This window comes from Gopherus evgoodei, chromosome 5 (genome assembly GCF_007399415.2).
Source record: "Gopherus evgoodei ecotype Sinaloan lineage chromosome 5, rGopEvg1_v1.p, whole genome shotgun sequence".
In the NCBI taxonomy this organism is placed as follows: domain Eukaryota; kingdom Metazoa; phylum Chordata; order Testudines; family Testudinidae; genus Gopherus; species Gopherus evgoodei.
In genome coordinates, this window is record NC_044326.1 from 102016885 (window position 1) to 102042659 (window position 25775).

General features: G+C 41.8%; 1 protein-coding gene across 1 annotated transcript in view; it reads right to left on the bottom strand.

Moving 5' to 3' along the window:
• The window catches only part of SPATA5 (spermatogenesis associated 5), a 317949-nt gene that overhangs the window by 219025 nt on the left and 73149 nt on the right, over nt 1-25775 (bottom strand). The window contains 2 exon segments of the mRNA XM_030564244.1: nt 20940-21019; nt 21492-21545. Coding sequence (XP_030420104.1) covers nt 20940-21019; nt 21492-21545 — 134 coding nt within the window.

The following is a 25775-nucleotide window of genomic DNA, read 5'->3' on the forward strand; positions in this document are numbered from 1 at the left end:
TCCCTCTTTTTTTGGTAAGCATCTCTTTTGTCCCCAGCACCGCTTATATCGCTAAAGGAGCCTTATCATTACAACAATTTAAAAAAAATATTTAAAATAACTAGATTGTGTGCACGTATGCACGCGCGTACACACACACATAAATAATATTTGTTGGCCATATTGTAATTTAACATGAAAAAAATCATACCAGATTTCAAGATACAATAAAACTTTTAATTTCTGCATGTCTTTATTTTTTTGCAACCTTATGCTGCATGCATACTAATGCATCACCATTGCTGATGCAATATGCATTTGAGAACAGCACTTGATAAATCTTTTAGAGTCAGAGAGATCATACCTCACAGAATAGTTATTGCTATTGCTGTTTCTATAATTTTCAAGGGAAAAATAATAGATTTTTAACTTATTGTTGATATTCAGAATCTGGAAGACATCTCTTTCCTGGTTTAATAAATGTTGCCTAACACAATAATGGGGTGGGCCAAGGGGATTGTTATGAAATATTAGAGAAGGGACTTGTTTGTTAGGAGCTTTTTTGTTGTGCTGCAGCAGTGTTAAAAAATCCTCAGTGAAATGAGTGCATTTCTAACAGACCCAGAGGTCACAGCCCTATCAATTTAAAAGGAGCGGAATGTGATAAAATACTACAGTTGTTTGCAGAAGGTTAGTAAATACTTTTCATAGGAAATAGATCTTTAAAATACATTAGCGTCACTTTTTGTAAAATAAACTAATCTTAATAATAAAGCCCCCACAGCCTGAAAAGACTTATACATGGGCTTAACATCTCACCCTTGGGTTTACTCAGAGACATACAATTAGGCATGAAAGTCTCTAAGATCAGTGCCTAAATGAAAACTGCACATGAAAATGCTCTGAAACCAGAAGTCACTGGGAGAGGTTTGGAGGTTTAAAAAATAGCAGGAATACGTGTTTATTTTGGCAGGGGGGGCACATTGTATCCCTCCTGATATGAACATCTATGTTGCAAGTCTCAGCATGGAGACAATGTTTATCCCAAGTATAAAAATTATGGACAGGGTTGACTTGGAAAGTAACTGAACAGCATCTAAATTAATCTCATTGATGGCAAAATCCTCAAATGTTTTCAAAGAGTGAAAAGAAAAGTTAAATTACAAACAACACACTATGTGTACATAAGGCTTAAGAACATACTCTCCCCACTTCCACAATACCGTATACCTGGCTTGCACAACATGCAGCCCGCGGGCAAGCGGCGGGGTGGGGCTGCTGGGGTCATCCCCTGCCCGGGGGTGTGCGTGTGTGTGTGGCTGCCTCACAGCCCCGCACGTGCTGCACTCCAACAGCCCTAACAGCCAAAACCGCATGTGTCTCCGTCTCCCACTCCCCCCAACCTGGCGTACAGCGGGTGCATCACTTCTGGGGCCTGCTGAGGTGGGAAGCGCTGGGCACGAGGCAGAGCCAGTAAGGGCCAAGCTAGGGGAGAGGTGCCCTGCCTGGGCTCAAGCTGCAGCTCGGGGGGGGACTGGGCTGAGACTCCCTCTCAAGCTCCCCCTTTAGTTGGGGGCAGGGAAGCTACTGCGCTGGTTGGTCCCAGGGCAGCCTCTGTAGTGATCGGGGGAAGGGGTTGAACTGTCTGTGGGCAGCCAGGAAATCCCTGGGGGAGGGGGTGGCTGGGTGTATCACCTGCCCTGTCCCAACTGCTGCCCCCTTCCCTGGTCCAGGGACCCCCCCTGCCCACACCCCAGCTCCCTGCCACTCCTGTGTTTGTGTGTTGGACAGTCACATCCAATACCTTCACACTGCCCTCCTTTCCCCTCCCCTTAGTTCATAGCCCCAGAAAATCCCTTCAAAGTGTCCCCCTTTTCCCCTCCCCTTATTTCATGGGGGGATGATGCTTAAAAAAAAAATCATTAAAAAAATTGTTTGCTTTAATTGACAAATTCTTAATAAAGTATCTTTTCCCCCCACACATACCTTCCTTTTCGGCCCACAGCTGTTCCCGTGGGGCGGCGCAGGAGAAGGAGGGTTTGTTTCTGCAGGGTGGGCAGCACGGGAGGATGGGGGGGGGGTTCCCGGGGCCAGGCCGCACTGAGGCGGGGGATGTGTTTCAGGGAGGAGGGGGCTCGAGGATGCTGTAGGGTGTTTCAGTGGGGCCGAGTGGGGGTTGGCCCTCAGCTGTTTTCTTTGGAGTAATATGGCCCTCGACGCTTTACAAGTTGTGCAGGCCTGCTGTACGCTAATCCAACAGCATGAACTCCTACCTCCATGCAGAACCCCACTGAAGGCAATGGTATTTGGTACCAGACCAACAGCACAAGATAGCAAATCCCAATGAAGAAATGTGGTCTTTTTTTATTATTTGGCATTAGATAGGAAATACGCTACAGGCAGAAGAAAAATATTTTATTATAAAGACAGGTGGCTGAAAAAAATTAATAAAATGTCTGAACATAAAATGCCTGATACAGACAACTGTGCTGAATTTGCATGTATTTACTCATTGAACTAGATAGTCATATTGTGCACCATATTTAGCCTGTATTCTACAGTAAATAAACTCTTTTGGCTTAACAGGATATCCTATAAAAATGCAGACAGGCATACATTTATAGCTAGAGATTTCTTCACCAGCTGCTCCAGAACTGCATCATCACCATGTGCTCCAAGGAGCTCCAGTGCTGCTTAAACCGTTAATCTGAAGGGTGACATACAAGTATGCATTTTTCCATTTTCCCATGATTTCCCAGCAATGGTTTCAAATTAATGCAGGCAATTCTCATTAAGGCTGCCTGGACTTCTGATACATGCGGCAGTCAGCAAAAGAATTATGATTAGCCCTCCAATCCTGCTTACACATTGCCAAAACCAACGGCCAGTCAAGCAGACTGCGCCCCCCCCCCCTCCTCACCAGACTTCCACACATTGATTTCATCATCATAGCTACACAGAAACAGTCCTCAAAAGGCACGTACTGGTACAGACTCATTTCCTGTCAACAAACTGACTGAGAATGAAGGCAGTCAAAATTAAGAGTTTGAGAGAGAGTGCACGCGTGCCTTACCCTCACCACAAATTCCCAGAACTCCAAACTAAAAAAGGGGGTAAGAGAAATCTGGCAGCTTCATTACTGCCTGAGAATTTTAAATCATTTGTAATGTTGGGAAAACATGACAGTTCTTTTTAAATATATGAAATAGGATTAATGTTTGTACAGTGCTCTGAAAAATGTAAAGCAGTAGCTAAGCATTAAGCATTACTATCAGTTTGCGTGTCATTCTTTCTGTGTATGGATTAATTTTTTCGTCAAAAATTCTTTAATTCACTTTCTACACATTTACAATAATCTCTTACAGTATAGCACTTATTTTTTAAATAAATTTGGAGCCGGATACTGCCACCCTTACTCCCACTGAAGTGTAAATAACTCTGCAGGTAGCCCATTGGTTTCAGAGAGCATGAGTATGCATGTCTTTACTCATAACATGAATTCCAAAGTATGGCAGGTGAAACTACACTTCTACCCCCCTCATAATGCGGTAGTGGAGAGCCAAAAATCCCTACCGCATTATAGCTGAAACCCCATTATATCAGGGTAGAGGCAGCAGGGCTCTGGCGGTGACTTAAAGAGCCCCGGGCTCCAGCCACTGCGGGGAGCCATGGTCCTTTAAATCGCTGGTGGAGCCCAGCTGCCGCAGCCAAGGGATAGTGGCGGCAGGGCTCCAGTGGCATTTACAGGGCCCGGGGCTCCCCACAGCAGCCGGAGCCCCGAACCATTTAAAGCACCACCAGAGCCCTGCTGCTACCGCGCTATATGTGAACCTGTGTTATATCGGGTCGCAGTATAGCAGGGTAGAGGTGTATTTATATATTAATGGCACTATTTAGTGTAAGACAGGCAGATAGACTCTAGGCCTCAATAGTAGTGAAAGATCCATTTCCTATGTACATTCTGAAGTGAGAGATTCCTAGAATACAGATATATTTTATATTGCATCAAGGTCTTAAAATTAACCACTGCTATCTGATTGACAACCAAAGCAGCACATATGCTGCTCAACATCTGTGGCAGGGTGCACTGGCACTACTGGTACCATGACAAACAAAGGGTTAACCTCCATTTACCTTCCTCCTCCCAGCTCCTGGAATCTCATCCAATGCCCGTTTAAATTAGTAGGAGTCTGATTTCAATGGGTATTGCACGTGGCCATTTTTGCACAGATGCCCAAAGAAAGAGCTGTAGGAGTGGCTGCTTGGGTGAAGGTGGGAAGGAAAGAAATGCATTTGGGATGGTAGGGCTCCATACCCAGCATCAGATAAGTGAGGTGAACCTCAAGCTGAGGAGTTTACTTTATGTGATAGGGTATGTGCAGGTGATGCCCAAAACCATGGTTTAAAATAAATTTAACATCCCTGTTATATTTATAAGCACTACCTTTGGGGAAAAAGAAGATTGCGGACACCAAAATTTCCCCAACACCACCACCAAGACACTGCAGGCTGTACTTGTTTGGCACATCTAGCCCATTGTAAAGCACCATGGACATTTGGCATTATACTGTGTACGTGATATGCTTATTATTTATCTCCCTCTCAAATAAATAGACATTCACCTCCAAGGCTAAATAACTAGTTTTTAAAAAAGGAAGCCATTTTTGAGATAATCATCTATTTATTTTTTCACTTCTTAAACTTAAAGCTGAACAGATTTTTTTAAATTAAAAAAGAAATAATCTCCCCAAAATGAGATGTTAAAGATTCAGCTCATGAATGAAATTTGTAAACAAGTATTCATAATGAAAACACAGACAGACCCTTAGTCCTAGAGGCGTTTGCAGGATTGATGTAAAAATGAGTTGTTTTGCAGAATACAGCATGTATCATTTTAACTCAAACTTATTGAAGCCCTGATCCTGAAATTGATCAGGTTCACAGTTCGCATGCACAGAACTCTGTCGACTTCAATGGGGCTTGGTGCAGGAGCCCTGAACAAAGTCAAGTTGCAGAATCAGAACTGTAATGTAGTAGATAAGAAGGTGGAAGACAAGGATTGCTCAATGAAAGTAAATTCTAAGAAATCAAAAGAAAGCTTCACCAGTGTCTTTTGGATTAACTGCTTAAAAATCAACCCAAGAACCTATTTATTGCCTCAAAACATGCTTTAAAGCACCTAAAGAAGATACCTGTAAGAATGATGAAGTTCCTGTTTCCTCTTATCTGTTTTAAATATAATATCCTGAAGCTTCCACATAACTTGAAGGCCGAACTCTACTACATTTTTTTTACATCAGTAAGAGGACTATATCATGCTTAACTGATTTCAGCAACAGCGACTCTGCTGTTCAACTTTCCAGAAAAATTACTGAACAATGACTGCTTACTATTCTGTGTACGAAGGGCCAATGCTGCTCCCACAGAAGACAGTGCTGCAACTGACTTCAAAGAAAACAGATTTAGGGTCACAGTAAATTATATGTGCAGTAGGTTGATAATAGAAAGCATAACACCACTCACATGACAAAAAGTAAATCTGAAAAGAAAAAAATGGTTAAGTAACAGCAAAATAAATACCACCACCTAGCATTTATAAGAATTCCATACAAACATTAACAAATTAACCCTCATAATAAAACCATGAGGTAGATACATATTTCTGTGCCCATTTTACAGGTGGTGGGAGAATTTAAGTGACTTGCCCAAGATACACAAGAGTCTGTGTCAGAACGGAGATTAGAAGTCAGCAGTTCCTGGTCTTGGATCCGTGCTCAGACCCATAGATGACACCTCTCTGACAAATCAAATGAGGTTTAAGAGACTAATTTGAAGTCACAAACCATGGGCCTAATCTTTCTTGCTTTGTTCACATGAATAGTCCTACTGAAGATAATAGGGGTAAACTGAGCAGGGTTTGGCCAAATAAATATGGAGCATCACAAAGTCAGCCTTTTGGAAGGAGAGGAGGGTGGCAATCCAATGGACACCTGGGATATTGCAGAACAGTGTAAGGGAACTCCAGGAGAACCCCCTACTCTGACAAGATGTACCATGGAACTTAATGTTTATGCAGAGCAAGCAGGGCACTAAAGTCTCACAGTAAAACATGGAATTCAACTTATCTACCTGTGAAGTATCAACTGGTGAGCTGACCATGCGAGGTTTTGAACACTGACTATGATGGATTTCAAGGAGAATGTAATGCTTTGGTTACTCTCAGGTAGATCCATTGGGACTGCACTGCTAGGAAGCCAGGGAGAAGTTGGAAAGGGCTGCCATGGGCAAGGGTAGCATCTCAGCACAGATGACCCTGAACTCATGGAGATAAACAGGTTAGGGGACAGACCCCACAGCTTCACCATATGAACCCCTCCACCCAATAGCATGCTGAGGAGTAATCTCTACATGGGAATCATCACTGAGATTTCTATGGGAAAAGTTTCCCATAGTTTTTCATGGAAGGGAGACAATGTGGCCCATTGTATGCACCATATTATAATAGACAAGACCTACATAAAGGTCTAGTTTTTTGTTGTTTTTTTTACCAAAAAAGTTATAATAAAAATCGAAAGGTATGAGCTTTAAAAATCTTCCAGCAAAAGTAGTAATTTGAGATTCTGTCATTTTCAGGAACTATAAAAGGAAATAATTTAACATTCAAACAAATGGGAAACTCATTGACATAACAAAATAGATGGTATCAAAAAATTTATATCTGCTCAAGCAGATCAGGATTCTGAACTTCTCTATAAGTAAAGGGTTCCTGAAATACCAAAGCCCCCTGCCAGAAGACTCCCACACAAAAATCACTCCACTCACATAGTCTGAAAGATTTTATTGGGTCTGACATTTCTGTCAGGGCTTTGTAGGGGTAAACTGTCAGCAAGAAGCATCTGCCAAGTCAGTCTTTTCAGTCCAACTGCCATGATCGTAATTAACTGTCACACTGTTTTATTTCCTTCCCTCACAAATTTTGATGAAATATGGCTTTGGCAGTTTCATGTTTTCCACAGTATCAAAAGAAAATTCTACTCCAATAGCATTACCAGCTAATAATAAATAAGTAATAATAGCAATATCTTCCTAGAGAACAGTAATTTTTCACAATGAAAATGAAGATATTTGCCAAGAAAAATGGCTTTTAAAATGGATAGGAGCCTTATTTTACAGTTGAGCCTTTTTTCTTAAATATTGATATGACTTCAAGAAACATCTCCAGATCTTGAGTAAAAATTACTGGCCTTGCAAACATAGGTCATCACATTCATGCAAGCAATACAGTATGGTTATAACTGACACTTCTATTCCCAGTAGCACCTTTCATTCAAGGATTTCAACATAATTTACATGCATCCACTCATTATCCCTTCAAGGTAACATTACTACCATTTTAGAAATGGGGAAACTGTGCTACAGAGATGTTAAGTGACCCCAACACACACACACACACACACACACACACACACACACACACACACGGTATCTCACAAAGCAGATGGATAGCAAAAATGTGTGTAATTATTACTGAAACACTGATTATCTTTTAGAAATATTGAGCCAAATTCATATCTGGCACATGCAGGCACAACTCCACTCAAGTTTGTCAATTAGGCCAACAGTGAAGTCAGACCACTGTTTATATTAATGTGATGGACTTTATAGAAAAGTCTAAAACTGATAGTTTGTAAAGTTAATTGCAAGTTAAGCTATTTCAAATTTTGGCCAATCAAAAAATAGTGTATGATAAATGTTAAAATAAGAAATCTTCCTTCAAAAGCAGGGAATTGCTTTGGCTGTACTGGTGATGACACAAAGCTACAGAGGATCATAACTCTAACCCTTCTTCTGCTCACCCACTGCACCCTATGTTTGGACACTACTTGCCATATGTTTTCCACCCAACTATACTGAGGCAGTACCCATAGTAATGCATCCTTGTCCTCCCCCTCTCCCACGACTGCAGACCATTCAAAAGGAGAGAATCTGGGCAAGTCACGTAATCCACGACTCAGGTTAAAATTTTGGCTTTATGAACATCTGTGTACATATGCATCTTCTCCATTTATGCCAACCTCTCATCAGTTACTTGGAAGAGTGAGATAGGAAAAGAGGAAGGAAACCATGCAATAGAGTCTGTTTGAAATGGGGTTGTAGAAGGATATGATCATGAAAAATAAAAAGGCCTTGCAAAAATGCATGTTACTCTTCAGAATTTAACTTACCAAGGAAAGGGAAGTCAGAGTCACAGCCTCCCTAATTCAGTGTTGTGTTTCAATATCTGAGAGTTCTCCCAGCTGCGCAGGCCCACACTGCTCAGTGAGCTGGTATAGAATGGGTCCTGTGAGCTGTTCTCCACTGGCTCAGTCTGCTCTCAGATTCGAGCAGGCAGAGCTCCCTCTCATTATGGGCTGCTAACCTTCCCTCCATCCATTCTCCTCCTAGTGAGAAACAGTGTAAGAGCCCTGCAAGCACTCGCTCTCTCCTGCACCCCCACCTCAATGTGGGGAAGGGAAAGTGGAAAGAGCACCTGGCAGTCACTCACTCCTTCTATTCCTAGACAGAAGCTGTCTTGCCTATGCTTGCTTGCTTGCTCTCTCTCAGAGACTGTGAACAATTTTGCCTCGTTTCTGTGGCCTGGAGAAAACGACCGGGCTCCCTACGGCTTTCCTATGCCCCAGAGAGATCTGGGAACCAGATTTCTCCCAGCACTCGTCAGTCTCTCATCCTGGACCTTTCTCCCCACCTCCGCTCAACCACAAAAGATATTATAAGGACAATGAGTGAAGAAATAAGAGACATATACAGAATTGATTTTGCTGGGAGCAGAGCAGAGGGAAATATACAGCATGGATTTGGTGGGGAAGAGTAGGGGGGAAGATACCAAATGCATTTGGCAGGGAGGGAGAAAACAGACTGGATTGGGGTGTGTTTGTGTCTTGGCGGGGAGCAGTTCACTGGTATGGGGAAAAAAGAGTGGATTGCAGTGGTGTGTGATTGGGAAGAAAGCTAGTGAAGTGAGGTGGTGCTTAGTGGACATATATGCATGTGAAAGAGGAGTGGGTATGGGTCAAGATGATATGTTTGGGGAGAAGGAAAAAGTACATGAGAAGAGAGAAAACATTCATTCTAAGGGGCTGAGGGAACAAAAAGAAAAGGGAAGGACAGAGAACAGATCAGAAAGGGCAAGTAATGTGACAGCATGAGGAAGGAAAGGGAGATTAGGAACAGGGAGGAGGAGAACTGCCAGGGAATACAAGAAAGACTGAGGGAAAGGTAAGGGAAAAAAGTTTAATTCTAAAAGTTACATTAAAATATAAAACCCATTATGTCTCTGTGTACATAGCACTATATATACACATGCACACTTACAGAAACTATCCTTTTTAAGAATTACTTTGGAGTTGTATACACAAAGGCAATAGCTGATTCCTGCAGAGCAAAGTTTTTGCCTTTGAAATGATCCCAACTACATCAAATAGTTAGAATTTCCTGCAGGAGGATACCCACAGGGCCGTCCTTAGGCACAGGCAACATAGGCAGCTGCATAGGGCACCTGAAAATTTGGGGCACCACTGGGTCTTAGTGTCCACCCTCTTGTTTTCCTATCCCTGTTCTGACCCTTCCTGCAGGCTCCCACAGATGGCTGCTCTAGCCTGGTGAGTCTGCCTTGGGAAGGAATCTAGTAGTTAAAAGTGAAAAAACCTCCAGCCTGCCAGACCTATTAGCACAACATTGAAACTGTTAAAGAGACATTCAAGGGGTAATAAAGCCATTTAACAGGCATTTGCCAACCCCAAGGTATATATTGACAGGTTTCAGAGTGGTAATCCTGTTAGTCTGTATCAGCAAAAACAAGGACGAGTCCTTGTGTCACCTCAAAGACTGAGGGTATGTCTACATCTACAATTTTGCACCGCTGGTTGTTACAGCTGTATTAGTACAGCTGTATAGGGCCAGCGCTGCAGAGTGGCCACACTTACAGCAACCAGCGCTGCAAGTGGTGTTAGATGTGGCCACACTGCAGCGCTGTTGGGCAGCTTCAAGGGGGGTTCGGGGAACGCGAGAGCAAACCGCAGGGAAGGAGACCTGCTTGCACGGGGGTTCGGGGAACGCGAGAGCAAACCGCAGGGAAGGAGACCTGCTTGCACGGGGGTTCGGGGAACACGAGAGCAAACCGCAGGGAAGGAGACCTGCTTCCCCGCGGTTTGCTCTCGCGTTCCCCGAACCCCCCTGCAAACCGCAGGGAAGGAGACCTGCTTGCACGGGGGTTCGGAGAACGCGAGAGCAAACCGCAGGGAAGGAGACCTGCTTGATTACCAGAGAGGCTTCCTCAGGTATGCTGCGATACCTGCTTATTTCAGGGAGGTCAAGAAAAGCACTGGTAAGTGTCTACACTTGATTACCAGCGCTGGATCACCAGCACTGGATCCTCTACACCCGAGAAAAAACAGGAGTACGGCCAGCGCTGCAAACAGGGAGTTGCAGCGCTGGTGATGCCCTGCAGATGTGTACACCTCCTAAGTTGCAGCGCTGTAACCCCCTCACCAGCGCTGCAACTTTGTGATGTAGACAAGCCCTAACAAATTATTTGGGCATAAGCTTTTGTGGACTAGAACCCATTTCATCAGATGTCCATGAAAGCTTATGCCCAAATACATTTTTATACTGTCAGTTTCTGACTTTACTGACAAAAACAGTTGTGCATTAATGTAATATTTACACAGAACATGTCAGTCTACAGGACCGTAGTTTAAAATTTGCTTTAAAAATATTTCATTAGTGAGCTGGTGAAGATTATAAAATCACATTTCTAAAAAATGCTTGCATAGAGTTTTAGATGCACAATCATCTTTAGCCTTAAATGTGTGGATCTTCACACATAGTTTTTTAAATAAATCCTTCAAAAGACCTCCCTTATCTAAAATACACATTTTAATTACTATAGTTAAAAAAAATAGTGCTTCCAAGTCTTCCTGTCCTTTCTGTCCATCCCTTCACTACCTCTCCCCCCACTCCCTACTGAAGAGAGCCCTTAAAGGGACAACAGTCCTTCCCTTCCAGACAGCTGGACAAAGAGTTCCCTTTCTTTACTTCTGACTATCCGACAAACTAGTTTTAAAAGAACCCTCCAGCAAAATCAGTACCTTAGTAAGACAAAATCCTTGTTATACCTAAAATCTTTGGAAACATATTTTTTTAAAGTTGGTGAAATTTCATAACCACGTCTCTTGTTATGGAGATCACACAAAGTAAATTACTGTTCCCTTTTTCTAAAAGCAATGAACATTGTTATGAACACACTAAACCTCTCTGATTAATTTAAAAGAATGTCTTTGTTTCAGTGAGTTAAATAGGTAGTAATCGGGAATGCTGGCTTAAGATTTGAGTACATTTAAAATATAAATTCAACTTAGAAATACTGATGAAGAAAATGTAAAACAGAGAAGAGCTGCATCATGTATTCCATTATATGTAATGTTGTATTCAGGAGGAGAGCTGACTCACCCTTACTATGAAGTTTTTGCAAATAAATCTCTGACAAACTTCAGGGCATATCAAAAAACCTGTGACTGACATTTTTTATTCCCAAATTTTAGTGCTTTTAATTAGGTGCTTTCTTCATGTCCATTCTGCATGAGGGAGAGTGCATGGAAGTCTCTGCGGGGAACTGTGACTCTCCGCCACCATGAGGCAGGCTGGGCATCTCATTATCCTTTGCTATCAAGTCCTTCCTCCCCCTCCCACATCAGGCTGTGAGCTTGGGCTGCGATCCGGCATGGGGCACCAGTTTAATAATACTGCGTAGGGCCCCATAAATCCTAAGGACAGCCCTGGATACCCACAGACCTTCCTCCAATGGATCAACCCCAAACACATACACACTGAATTCATAATTATTTAGGTGATTGGCCAAAAGATATTACCCAGACCATTTATATCTCCTTGTCTACTCATGACAGTAGTTGCATGTGTATTGAGGGCAGGCTATAAACCTTGTTCTCCCATCTGTGCTGCAAATGCCTAGGCACAACAGGAAGATGCTAACACTTAGAATTCTGTTATTCTGTCTGCACTGCAGCTGTCTTAAAAGAAGAAACCTGATGCATAGTACATTTTCCATTTCCTTTCATTCCGTTTCCTCAGCATTTCTCCTTCTGTGCATTCCTGAAAGTTAATCAAGTTGAAAACTAATCAATCATGTCTACCATGGAAGCAACTAAAGTTTAATCTGGAAGTATTACAGACTAGAATGTGAATAACGAGTCTGGATTTCACTTTTAGAGCCATGCATTATATCAATATTTAAATACAATGCCAATGTACTTCCAGCTGGATTATAAACTAAGCCTAAAATATTTAATTGGTTCTAAATACAATTAGGTCTCCTTTTTCTTCCAAAAGAAATACATTTATAAGAACTAAGGCCCTGAACCTGCAAGCAGTAAAGCACATGCTTAACTTTCACATGTGAGTAGTCCCACTGAAGTCAGTTAAACTACTCATGGGCTAAATGATTATCGGATCAGGGCCTAGGAGTCTGATCCAATCATGTCTATAATACTCCTACTGCCTTCAAGAGAAAGGGGAGCTCAAATTACAAAATTAAAAATATGCAGTCTGCTAAAATTAGAAGTGAAATTTACAGACAGAGTATTTAAAACTATTTAAGACATGGCATACATGATAGAGTATTTATGCTAGACAAGAGTCTATAGCAGTTAACTTTACTGAGTACATAGAGGTGTCAGATATTCATTAAATTTAAACAGCATGTGGACAGTGCAGCTTGTAAAGATTGCTATTCCAAAGTAAACTCTTGCCCTGTTTTCTGAAGTTATTTTCAAAAAATAAAAAACAAAAAACTTTAGCCGTTTACAAATCCTCATTAGGCCTGGAACCTTCGTTCTGCTAGAAAACTGGTTCAGAGGAGCCAACCTATTTCTCCAGCCACTCTTTCTAAATTGAAACTAACAGCCAGAAATTCAAAGGCCCTGATTTTCCACAGCATCCGAATGCAGCTCAGATGTGCTGGAGAATGGCAGTGGCAGTGAATCAGCTGAGGTTCTCCCAATTCAGGGCTACCCACTCCCAGGGTAAGTTAGAGCAAGAGAGGTCCTGCTGCAACTTACGCTGCTGGCAGAAAATCCCTTACAACAGCAGAGGTTCAAGAGTAGTTGAGCTCTGCTCTTCCACGCCTCCTCTCCCCTCCACTACTAGGCTTCCTCCCATCCTTTTACACCGGTAATGCAACATGGTGGCAGATGAGGGGGTCTGTACCATCTCCAGCAACTGTGTGCTAGTGGACATTCACCCTACACAGGAAGACTTCTCTGCTGGGAATCTTTTACCTATTTTAGGGCACTTTGCCCTGTGCACATCCAGCTCACACATTTTAAGGCCAGAAGGTAGTATTTTGAGCTGACTTCTTGCATAATACAGGCCATAGATTTCACTCAGGGACTTCTACAAGCCTATTAATTTTGTTTGTGCTAAAGCATGTCTTTCAGAAAGACAGCCAATTTTGGTTTAAAGACAGAAGATTTACACAGCCCTTGTTATTAAACCAGAGATGCCACACCTTGTAAACAGAAGATTCTATTCCTCCAGGAATTCCTTCAAACCTCGATGCCTAAATTTAGGATTCTAAACCCATATTTTGGCATTTCAATAGTGCATGGTTTTAGAGATGCTGAGCAACCCAAGCTCCCATTGAAATATATAGGGTTTGAAAACTGTGGCTTGTAAATTTATAGATTTATCTTCCCACCGTGGTTTAGTCATTTTAATGTAGTTTATGCACGGGGGGGGGGGAAACAAATCCCCCAAATATCATTGCCAGGGCCGGCTCTAGCCATTTCGCTGCCCCAAGCACGGCAGCACGCCACGGGGGGCGCTCTGCCGCTCGCCGGTCCCGCGGGTCCGGTGGACCTCATAGACTTTAAGGTCAGAAGGGACCATTATGATCCACTGGAGCCATGGAACCAGCAGACCCTCCGCAGGCAGGCCTGCGGGAGGTCCACCGGAGCTGCCTGCTGCCCTCCCGGCAACCAAAAGAGCGCTCCTCGCGGCATGCCGCCCCAAGCACGCGCTTGGAGCGCTGGTGCCGGCCCTGATCATTGCTATATTACTCCTTGGAGGGGCTGCTATTTAGGAAGCACCGAGGTCGTCTCCTCATCACTCCCCGCCCCTGCCCAAATAAAACTGCTAGCCTAATAACTATCTTAGCCTTTGATTTTATAATGCACATCATTGATTTTTTTAAAAGGAATTTAATAGTGTCTTTCACTCTAGCCTACAATGCTTTATGTCTTATGTTACAAGATTTTGCACCTAAGGGGGGAAAAGTTTTTTTGCTTCAGAAAAGCAAGAAAAAGAACAAATAAGTCTATTGCCCAAAAATCCTAAAATTTTACACATACAAACAATAATCCATTTCCAAAGAACATAGGTTTCTTAAATTCAGCGAACAGAGTGTCTGTGCTGCATTTACACAGAGCCATGCTCATTCATCACTTTCAAGTCTGATTACCAAGCCATTTCCTGTTGGCAACCTCTAATGGCCAGAAGAATTAGGTTTTACATAGTCCGGATACCAAGGAATAACAAGGACCCATAATTCTCTGCAGCTACGCACTTTGTTAAGAGTTTTAAGCTTTGAAAGGGGAAAGGATTAATGGAACCAAACATTCCTTGCTCACTGTTGTATCTGGATCAGTAATGTGTTCCTGACCTTAACGTCGCAGTCTTTTCTGCAAACAGTCATAACACCATTTTACAGAAGTTAGAGAAAAACAGAACTAGCTAATGGAACCGAGAGTTAGTCAGAACCATGGAATGATGGAAAACATCTATTATATCATCTAGTCCTTCTCTCTGCCAGTGCCCTTGTTGCACATAAATTTGTGATTTCTCCAGTTTTGTTTAAAATGTGCCAAGAAATAACCTGCCACTACTTTCTCTTGTGACTGTTCTACAGCATACAAGATCTCACTGTCAAAAAAATGTTTTTCAGCAGAAGTTTTCTTTTTCTTAATTTAATTTCATTATTCTACTCATAACCCCTTGTAATGTCCTCAGTAATTCCTCCCCAGCCTTGTTGTTTACACCCTTCGTGTACTTATAGATTTATCTCCTCCCCTGCATATGTGCCTATGGATATATATTTGAAACTCAATCTCAATCCTTCCAGTGCCTATTTTTTTGTTTTTCTCTCTACTTCCCTTGCATTTGTTCATTAGTATATTTTGTAAAGGTAATGCAGTCTTAATAAGGAGCATTCTACAGCACTCTGCTGTAATATTAAACAATTATCAAGAACCGCAGTAGGGAGAGAATGCTAGATTGTGTATTAAATTATGGGATTCTGGATTAGCAATGTGGAAATCAGTGAGATGCAGTAACACTGCAGTACTATGCATCTTAATTTGGGCAATCATATTGTGTGAGGCATTGTCTAATAGTCTCAACAAAGGGATAGAAGGCAGGAACTTCTAAATTCTAATCCCAGTTCTAATAGTGCTTCTTGCTTTTTGGCCTTAGTCACATCAGTCGTTCCGTCTGAATTTTCTCATCTATAAATTGGGGAGAACACTAATTAGTTGTATTGTGAGGATTAGTTGGAAAAACTTAATAAGTATTATTCCATTTGTGGATACTACACCTCTACCCCGATATAACGCAACCCGATATAACACAAATTCGGATATAATGCAGTAAAGCAGTGCTCCGGTGGATCAAAGCAAGTCCAGTATAATGCGGTTTCACCTATAACGCGGTAAGATTTTTTGGCTCCCAAGGACAGCGTTACATCGAGGTAGAGGTGTATTTTTAACTATTCAAAAAACTACCTTAACAGTTTATGATTTCCTATGTCTGTTTATGGAGATATATTTCTGCCACAGAGATGTCTCCCAGCACCAGAAAAGGTTACCTGCCTCCAAGCTCCTTGGATCTGGCTCATTTTCTGTTTAAATGGAGTCAACAAATAAGACAATTTGTAAACAGAATTTAAAAAGAGGAAAAAAATCCTTATAAAAATTGTATCATAGTACTTTGTACTGCCAAGATAGAGAAAAACAATTCAACTCACTAAGAGAGAGGGGACAACATAAACAGGTGTTTCCTTCAGTATGGTTAGTAATAGTACAGGAAATGGATCTCCAGAGGCTACAAATCGTTAGCATCTCTAATGCATTTGCAAATTCCTACTGTGCAAAATCAGCCTGTGAAAACAGGCTATTTCTAATAAGTGCCTTGTCTGGTTTCCTACATTGTTTAATTTCAGATGAATTTTATGAGAACTCGGCTACATATTTTACCTCCCATCTGCTTCAGATTTGACAATGAAATATTTGTGTGTCCCACCCTGTTCTTTTTAAAGCTCTAAAAACAGATGTCTCCAATATAACATGACTACAGCAGGTCATAACACGTATTTCAGCAAGCTGTCCCAGGGCGATTTTTTCCCCTGCAGGTAAGAGAAGTTGGGTTATTTACCCCCTAAAAGAATCCAGAAAACCTCAGAGCCTCAGGGCGTAGACTGAAAAGGCTGGTTAAGAAATTACTGTGCTTTATACGTCAAAAAAAAAAAAAAAAAAAAAAAAGTTTCTTCTTGCTGAAGTAGAGTTTCTAAACATTAAATACATTAACAATTCTATAATGGGTAGTTTTGTTATTTTGTCTTTCTTTTAAGACATATTTTTGCTACATCTATTGTGATAGGTTGGTGATTCTAATGATTTACTAGGATACTGTTAACATTTCTAGAAAGTTTACACATTTTCTAGTTGCAGAAATAATATACTGAGAGGGAGATTGATGGGGAAGCCTTGTACCATGTGCCAACTTTTGAAATTTCAGGAGAAAATAAGGATTTATTTGTAAATGATTTTAGAATATAGCTGTATTCAACACAAGTTACCACCACACACTAAACAATGTATTGAAACTGATGAAGAGTCCCACTGACATTTTTTATCCATATTCCCGTTTTGCTAGTATCCTCTACAGAAACTGGTATGGATACAGAGCCTGCTACTTCTCTCACCAAAGTCAAACTCTTAGGTTATGTCTACCTAGAGAGCCTATGCCAGTATAACTATGCTGGCAGAGTCCCTTGAGTAGATACAGCTTATGCCAACAGAAAGGAGTTTTTCTGCAGGTGCAGGAACACTACCTCCCTGAACAATGTTACCTGTGCTGACAGAAATCCTCTTCTGTCAGCATGGCTGCATCTACTCTGGGAGCTTTGTCGATACTAATGTCACTAGGGGTGGGTGTTTCTTCTCCCCCCACCCCCACTCATGACCAACGTTGCTGTGCTGGTATAAGTTTTAAGTGTAAACTAGGCCTTATAGGCAACACTTGGGGCTAGAATGGCCATAAAAAAGTACCTGCCAGTAAACTGATTGGATTTGCATGAATGGGAAGGTAACAAGCAACAAGTACCACACAAGCTACTAGTGAGAAGAAATTGTTTTAAAAAAAAAATTAAACTATAGCAAGTCTAACTGCACAAGCTTAAGTTATAAGAGGAAGTAGGTACATTTGAAAAAAACATTTCTACTGAAATAAGGAAGTAAATTACACCAACTGAAAACTTCTACCCTTCTTTAGCAGGTGTGATGGGGCAAGGCTAGATGGCTACAGTAAAGTAGTAAGGAACAGGTATGTTAGCCCCAGGCTAACCAAACCCCTAGTACCATGGTAACCAAATGGCAGTTGTTCCAGGTTCATCAAGACACCTGGGGCCAATTAAGATCTTTCCAGAAGGCAGTGGAGATAGCTACATTGATTGAGCCACCTGAAGCCAATCAAGGGCTGGCTGGAACTAGTTAAAAGCCTCCCAGTAAGTCAGTCAAATTCACGTGTGAGGAGCTGGGAGCAAGAGGCGCAAGGAGCTGAGAGTGAGGGTATGTCTACACTACAGGATTATTCCAATTTTACATAAACCAGTTTTGTAAAACAGACTGTATAAAGTCGAGTGCACACGGCCACACTAAGCACATTAATTCGGCAGTGTGCGTCCATGTACCAAGGCTAGCATCAATTTTCGGAGCGTTGCACTGTGGGTAGCTATCCCATAGCTAGCCCATAGTTCCCGCAGTCTCCCCCGCCCATTGGAATTCTGGGTTGAGATCCCAATGCACGATGGGGTAAAAACAGTGTCGCGAGTGATTCTGGGTAAATGTCGTCACTCATTCCTTCCTCCGTGAAAGCAACGGCAGACAATCATTTCGCGCCCTTTTTCCTTGGATTGCCCTGGCAGACGCCATAGCATGGCAACCATGGAGCTCGTTTTGCCTTTTGTCACTGTCACCGTGTGTGTACTGGATGCTGCTGACAGAGGCGGTACTGCAGTGCTACACAGCAGCATTCATTTGCCATTGCAAGGTAGCAGAGACAGTTACCAGCCGTTCTGTACCGTCTGCTGTGCCATTGTAAATTGGCGATGAGATGACAGTTATCAGTCGTTCTGTACCATCTGCTGCTGTCATGGGTGCTCCTGGCTGGCCTTAGCTGAGGTCGGCCAGGGGCGCAAAGACAAAAATGGGAATGACTCCCCGAGTCAACCTCTCCTTTATGGTTTATCTAAAAATAGAGTCAGTCCTGCCTAGAATATGGGGCAAGCATATCAGAGAACCAGAGAGCACAGTTGCTCCGTGTCAGATCCCACAGAAATGATGAGCTGCATGCCATTCACGGGGGCTGCCCCTGCAACAACCCCACCCATTGCTTCCCTTCTCCCCCAACCTTTCTGGGCTACCGTGGCAGTGTTCCCCATTTGTGTGATGAAGTAATAAAGAATGCAGGAATAAGAAACACTGACTTTTTAGTAAGATAAAATGAGGGGGAGGCAGCCTCCAGCTCCTATGATAGTCCAGGCAGTACAGAATCTTTTCTTTACACATGAAAGGGGGGGAGGGGCGCTGATGGAACTCAGCCCCCAGTTGCTATGATGAGGATGGTTACCAGCCGTTCTGTACCATATACAGGCAATGACCGGGAGTCATTCCTATTTTTACCCAGGCGCCCCCGGCTGACCTCACCTGAGGCCAGCCAGGAGCACTCGCAGGCTGATGATGACAATGGATAGCAGTCATATTGTACCGTCTGCCACCGGGGAGGGGAGGGGAGAGGATGCTGCTATTCATTGCCGCAGCACCACGTCTACCAGCAGCATGCAGTAGACATAGGGTGACACTGAAAAAAGTCAAGAAACGATTTTTTCCCTTTTCTTTCACGGGGGAGGAAGGGGGGTAAATTGACGACATATACCCTGAAACACCCCGGACAATGTGTTTGACCCAACAGGCATTGGGAGCTCAGCCAAGAATGCAAATGCTTTTCGGAGACTGCGGGGACTGTGGGGTAGCTGGAGCCCTCAGTACCCGCTCCCTCCCTCCATGAGCGTCCATTTGATTCTCTGGCTTTCCGTTACGCTTGTCACACAGCACTGTGCTGTGGCCTCTGTCTATCATAGCCTGGAGATTTTTTCAAATGCTTTCTCATTTCGTCTTCTGTAACGGAGCTGTGATAGAACAGATTTGTCTCCCCATACAGCGATCAGATCCAGTATGTCCCATATGGCCCAGCTGGAGCTCTTTTTGGATTTGGGACTGCATTGCCACCCGTGCTGATCAGAGCTCCACGCTGGGCAAACAGGAAATGAAATTCAAAAGTTCGAGGGGCTTTTCCTGTTTACCTGGCCAGTGCATCAGAGTTCGGATTGCTGTCCAGAGCGGTCACAATGGTGCACTGTGGGATACCGCCCAGAGGCCAATATCGTTGATTTGCAGCCACACTAACCCTAATCCAATATGGTAATACCGATTTCAGCGCTACTCCTCTCATCGGGGAGGAGTACAGAAACTGGTTCAAAGAGCCCTTTATATTGACATAAAGGTCCTTGTTGTGTGGATGAGTGCAGCATTAAATCAGTTGAACACTGCTAAAATCGGTTTAAACGCATAGTGTAGACCAGGCCTGAGAGAGTGTACTGCTGGAGGATTGAGGAGTACAAGCATTATCAGACACCAGGAGGAAGGTCCTGTGGTGAGGATAAAGAAGGTGTTTGGAGGAAGCCATGGGGAAGTAGCCCAGGGACTTGTGGCTGTCATGCAGCTGTTACAGGAGGCACTATAAACAGCTGAGATCCACAGGGCCCTGGGCTGGAACCCAGAGTAGTGGGCGGGCCCGGGTTCCCCCCAAACCTCCCAACTCCTGATCAGACACAGGAGGAGTTGACCCAGACTGTGGGTTCCACCAGAGGGGAAGATCACTGAGGTGAGCAAATCCGCCAATAAGCGCAGGACCCACCAAAGTAGAGGAGGAACTTTGTCACACAGGACAAACTTCTGAACTCTCTTTGGTTTAGTGAAAGATGTTATGAAAAAAGATTGTCAGCATTATTGCTCAGCTATACAGGATTTTTTCACTTTACATATTAAGGACACAGATGCTTCAAAATCATTCCATCAAGGCCCCAATCCAGCAAAGCACTTCAACTGGACTTCAATGGAATTACTCCGCTGTTTAAATTCAGACATATGTTCAAGTGTTTTGCTGGACTGAGGCCGTATTTGTCTCAGGGCTATTGCATTACAACAGTATAAAATTAATTAATGGAACCCAGAGATTAGCAATGGACAAGACCTGTTACTAAACAGCAGGTAGTCCAGATCCCTGCCATTGAAGGAAACTGAAGGATATGGAGTTGGTCTGTAGAACCTCTATTACTGGTAATGATGTGAGAAAGGAAGAAACTACCACCTTGCCTTCAGATGTCAGGTTGAGTATGCTGGACTGGCAGTGATGAAAGAACTCGTTTTACTTGAAAAGGGTACACATATGATATGGAATTATAGAAAGAAACCTGGGATCTCAATAAATCCATTTCTAAAGTCACTCATCAGAACAGAAATGAAGTTGAGTATTTTTGTAAAAGTATTCCTTACCTCCCTCTTTCAACTGCCAAGGCATCTATTTCATCAAAGAAAAGAATGGAAGGTGACACAGCTCTGGCTTTCCTGAAGATCTAGAGAAACAATAATAAAAATAGTTTACTGGGATGTGGGGGAATTGCTGGACAAAATTCATGCATTCAAACACCTTGTTCTAACTCCAAAAGCTAACGGGCCAAGAATAACATCTTGGGATCATTTTATTAAACGTGGACTTACTTTGGAGCTAAGTTACATCATACTATACAATGTAGCTTCAATAGCAACTTTCACTGTAAGCCTGATTTTGGCACACCCCACTAACTTTCTAAAAGCAAATAAAAACACAAAGAAAGCAAACAAAAAGCCCAAAATCAAAAAAGTCTCATTTCCCCTCAAAATCTCTGGTCAAAGGGAGGGTGGGGTTTTGGTTTTTTTTTGGTTAGCGTTTTTTGAAAACTTAAGGTTAACCAGACAATGTATTATTAACATTGAAGAGATTGAAAAATGAGCATAGATCCAGTACAGCACGCAATGGGCCCTGACTTGCAACTAACATCTTCTTACCTCTCTCACTGCTCGTTCAGATTCACCAACATATTTATTCATTAATTCAGGTCCCTTCACAAAGAGAAGAAAACAGTTTTTTTAAAAATTATCATTCTAACTTTATTTACTGATATATCACTATCAATATCTTCTTACACAGCATTTTGTGCATAAAACACTAAATCACTACTTGCAGAAGTTTTATCCCTTTGTAGAGTCGCCTCTGAACACTAAGTTTCCCTTCATTAGTCCCATTACTGGGTACACAGACGACTGTGTGTTTGTAGGTCAGGTTATAGTAACATTTATTCTCATTTAGAAGCTGAGTGAAGATTTTGGCTTAGCATCATAATTCCTACATTTCAGTTTTATGAGGAATAGAAGCATTTTAAAAAAAGCACTTGCGCGTGTGTTAACTGTCTCTATTTAACAAAACTCCTACGCATGGGATTAACTTTAAATACATGCTAAAGTGGTTTGCTGAACCAGAGCAGGAAGAGGAAATTGCCACCTACTACTACCCCACCAACACACCTGAAATATAACCAGGAGATACTATTTCATATATTATGGCAAGAAAGTAGTTCAGAATCCAAGCCCATTCTTTTATCTCTCTGCTAAAACTGCCAAATGTGCTAGTGCTTTCCGTAATGTGGAGTCTTAGCCCCTAGGGACTGAACTGAGACGCAAAGTCAATGTTTGTATTTTAAACAAATACTTACAATTATGAAAACAAACCAACAAGGAAGAACTCTCAATGCCATCTGTGTCTTGCTATTTACTGTAAACCAGATTGTTAAAGATAACACTTCTTAATGGGACGAAGCATTTCACGGTATTGGTAATAAGTCATTGATTTAAATCTCGTCTATGTCAACAATGACTTACAGTCGTGACCATCTCATGGCTGCTTGCTGTCCTGTGTGAAATGAGATGATGGCTGCAGTCCAGTTTCTAGTGAACAGGTGTTCTCATCGCAATTCCGCCAGTACAAATAGCATTCTTCCCAACTCTCCACAGAAAAGCCAATGGGTGTGGAAACTTAACTACCTTCTCATGCCCAGATGTTACGAGTGCCTTCAGGTTACGCTTGAGGCACAGTGGCAGGGCAATACAGAACAGCTTGCTTTAAACAATAGTCTTTCTAGCATTAATTTGTATTGAAAGACATGTTTTTATATATTTGCAGTAATGGTGCAGCTGTTACATTCTTTCTCTGAGTGGAACAGTCTGGAATTAGTACATACATCAATATAAGATGGGTTTACTACTCTAAAATAGAACATGTGACACTCTTCCAAACCTCTCCTCCACTCTCACTTTCAGGCCTGTGATAGCATCTACTGAACTCAACACACATTGTAGTTGGTTCCATTCTAAAAGATCAGTGGGAGTTACTGCATGCGTATGGAGAGAGGTACAGACCGCCTTAAAACTGAAGCAATATACTGTTTGTGACAAATTAAAAAAAATAAAAATAAACACAGTTTCTGGTAGTGCAATTTCTGAAAATAGTTCATGACACAAAGTAGAAGGTGAGATCAATGCCTAATGTGTTCTAGAGAGGTCTAACTACGTTAAACACAAAATCTTGGTAGGAGAGTAGCATGTACCCAATTCAACTCCCTTTAAATGATTGCTGTGATAGGCACAAGTCAAAATGTCATCTGGATGCTTTGCAAGATTTCAACCATTTCAAAAATTGTATTTTCATGAAGGTATTCAGCAGTCTCAAATTTCCCAGTCACATAGCTGATGAAGAGCTCAGGATTCCTCTATCCCAGAGAAGAAAAAGAAGAACAAAAATGGGCCTTCCCCTATTCATTATAAATGCCAAGAAAAAGAAGCATGCAGCAGTCCGTGCGGAACAGGCTTGTAGCTCAAGGAGACAGTATCTAGCTGCTCTGGGCCTCAGCTATCCATCATGATCATTTGCAGATGAGGAATCTGATAATGTGGGTCCAAGAAGTCCTTAAATAACTAGAAAGGCAGTTTGCTTCTCTCTCTCTCTTTTTTTTTTTTTTTTTTTTAAACCAAGCCGATACACTGAAAAACCTAATCAGATTCTATCCAGAACTAGAGATTTCTTTTCCATAACTTTTTCCTTGGAGCGGTGAACGCAGTCCATCAAACACTCATTCACAGAAGTAATCTTCATTCACATCGGCAGTCTCATTGAAGCCAAAAGGGCTACTGACATCAGAGGGACTACTGGATTCTATTATAATATGCATCAAAATTACAGACAATATCAAATTGTCAGAGTATTCCTTTTCATGTCTCTGACTGGGAAAAAGAGAAATTAAAAACAAAAATTGCTACCTTTGAACTGTGCTGTACAATAGCATTTCATGTGCTTGAAGATTATGTTTTAAGTATTAAAAAAAAAAATCAAGACACACAAAGCAATACATTTCTTCCACAGAGGAAGAAATTTTTTGAATTAGAGTTTTTTTAGTATACTTTGACATTCAACTTTTCCCCCCATTTTTCTATTTATCAAACAGTAACACAAGTTGACAGAGAAAAATCAAAGGAGGGAACTCTCTTTGCATTAACAGTCTATGCATGCTTTACGAGTATTTTCATGCAAGCTGATCAAAAAGCTTGTGTAACTCATCTTTTAACAATGGCACCAAAATTACAATTCATGAGCAATGTTTTTGTTACAAGTAACATGGAACTCTACTATTATATATGGTGATGGGGAGTCCAGAATAGCAATAAGAACACATAAAAAAAGGAGACTTGCTGGCATAAACTTCATTTTATCCACACTCCAAGGTCACATTCCTAAATTCATACCACAAAGACCGGACATTAAAGAAGCTGGGCATACAAACTGGACTTGGGTTAGCTCTGACATGCAAGCTGGCACTTTACCCCTCACCCTTTGTAAATGCAAGTGAAGGAGTATTGAGTCTTTCGTCAGCTAAGATTGTTAACACCTCATTGCTGGAGAGAATCAGTTTCCCTCCAAAAAATAATCATTAGACCATCAGCAACAAAGCCACCTGTTGACAGTTTTCACCCTTTTCTTGAAAGATGGTTAAGAACACTATATAGCAACAACTCTGCTGTTACTTAAGGCTCTTACATGTCTTCTATTCATTTCAGGTTTGCTTTAGACCTGGCTGACACAGATTGCACAAATCTCATTGATTCATGGTCTCCTGACCACTGACCTATGTCAGGTAGTGTCCATGACATTTCTTTTAAATTGGCCAGCAGCCTTTGACCACTGACCACAAGGTTTTGTTAACAACTGTTAGAGTTTAGTGACTTACTCTACAAATAGTTATGTTCTGTTCTATGAAGGATGATCTTCCACATCATGGTAGATAAAGAAACAGAACATACTCCTTCTGACCAGTGTCCTCAGGAATTTCAACATAAGGAAAGGATTTGGAGAAAGCAGTTCTCAGGGAACGAGAAGGAGTGGTATCAAAGCCATTCCAGTGAGCAAAACATTTTGAGGTTGCCATCCAGCCTCGAAGCGTGAGGCCTGCCAGTTCCAGGACACTGTTCACTGCTTAATATCCATGAAGTGGTGTTTAGTCAGCCTCAGGATAGACAACAGTTTCCATGTAGGCTTTGTCTCATTAATATTCTGTTCTCACCAACACAAAACCCTCCAATCATTTTCATTAAAAAAAAAGAAACATTCTTGCATTTGGAATATGATCAGGATTAGATCTTAAGGAGATTAATGTCACAAAAGATAAAACTGCTTCATGCATGTTAAAACAGGAGATAAGCTTGTATCGCAGTTATGATGTGGGTGCTTTAAGACGTTTTTAAATGCAAGATCATCATCTCGAATAGGGAATCCTTGAAACAAAGACAAGTAGTATTTTTTTTTTTTTAAAATCAGTATTTTATGGTCTGTTTGAGGATTTTACCTTCTAAAGGTGTTGGGTTAATTATCTTGACGTTAATATGAAATTTACTAGTAATAAATGTCTTGTTAACATATCTAACTTTATTATTTTGATAGTCAGGAAAACTTGCAGAGCCAGATGGACACTGTTCCAAATTCTCCCACACACAACTCTGTCCATCTTGACCTAAAAACACAGTTCTATCTTTACATTGTAGTTCTGGGAACAATCACACAAAGTGCCACACTGAACAGTGTTCAACTATGGAGTGTGGTTCATATAATGAGTACCACAATGGAATCATTAAGCTCATTTACGCTAGATCTCCATGCAGGAACCTAACTGAGGTCCCTAGAATAGTATTTCTGAAATTGTGAGGCTTGGCCTTCCTGAGGAAGGGGAAGGTTTCACTTCTTCAGGG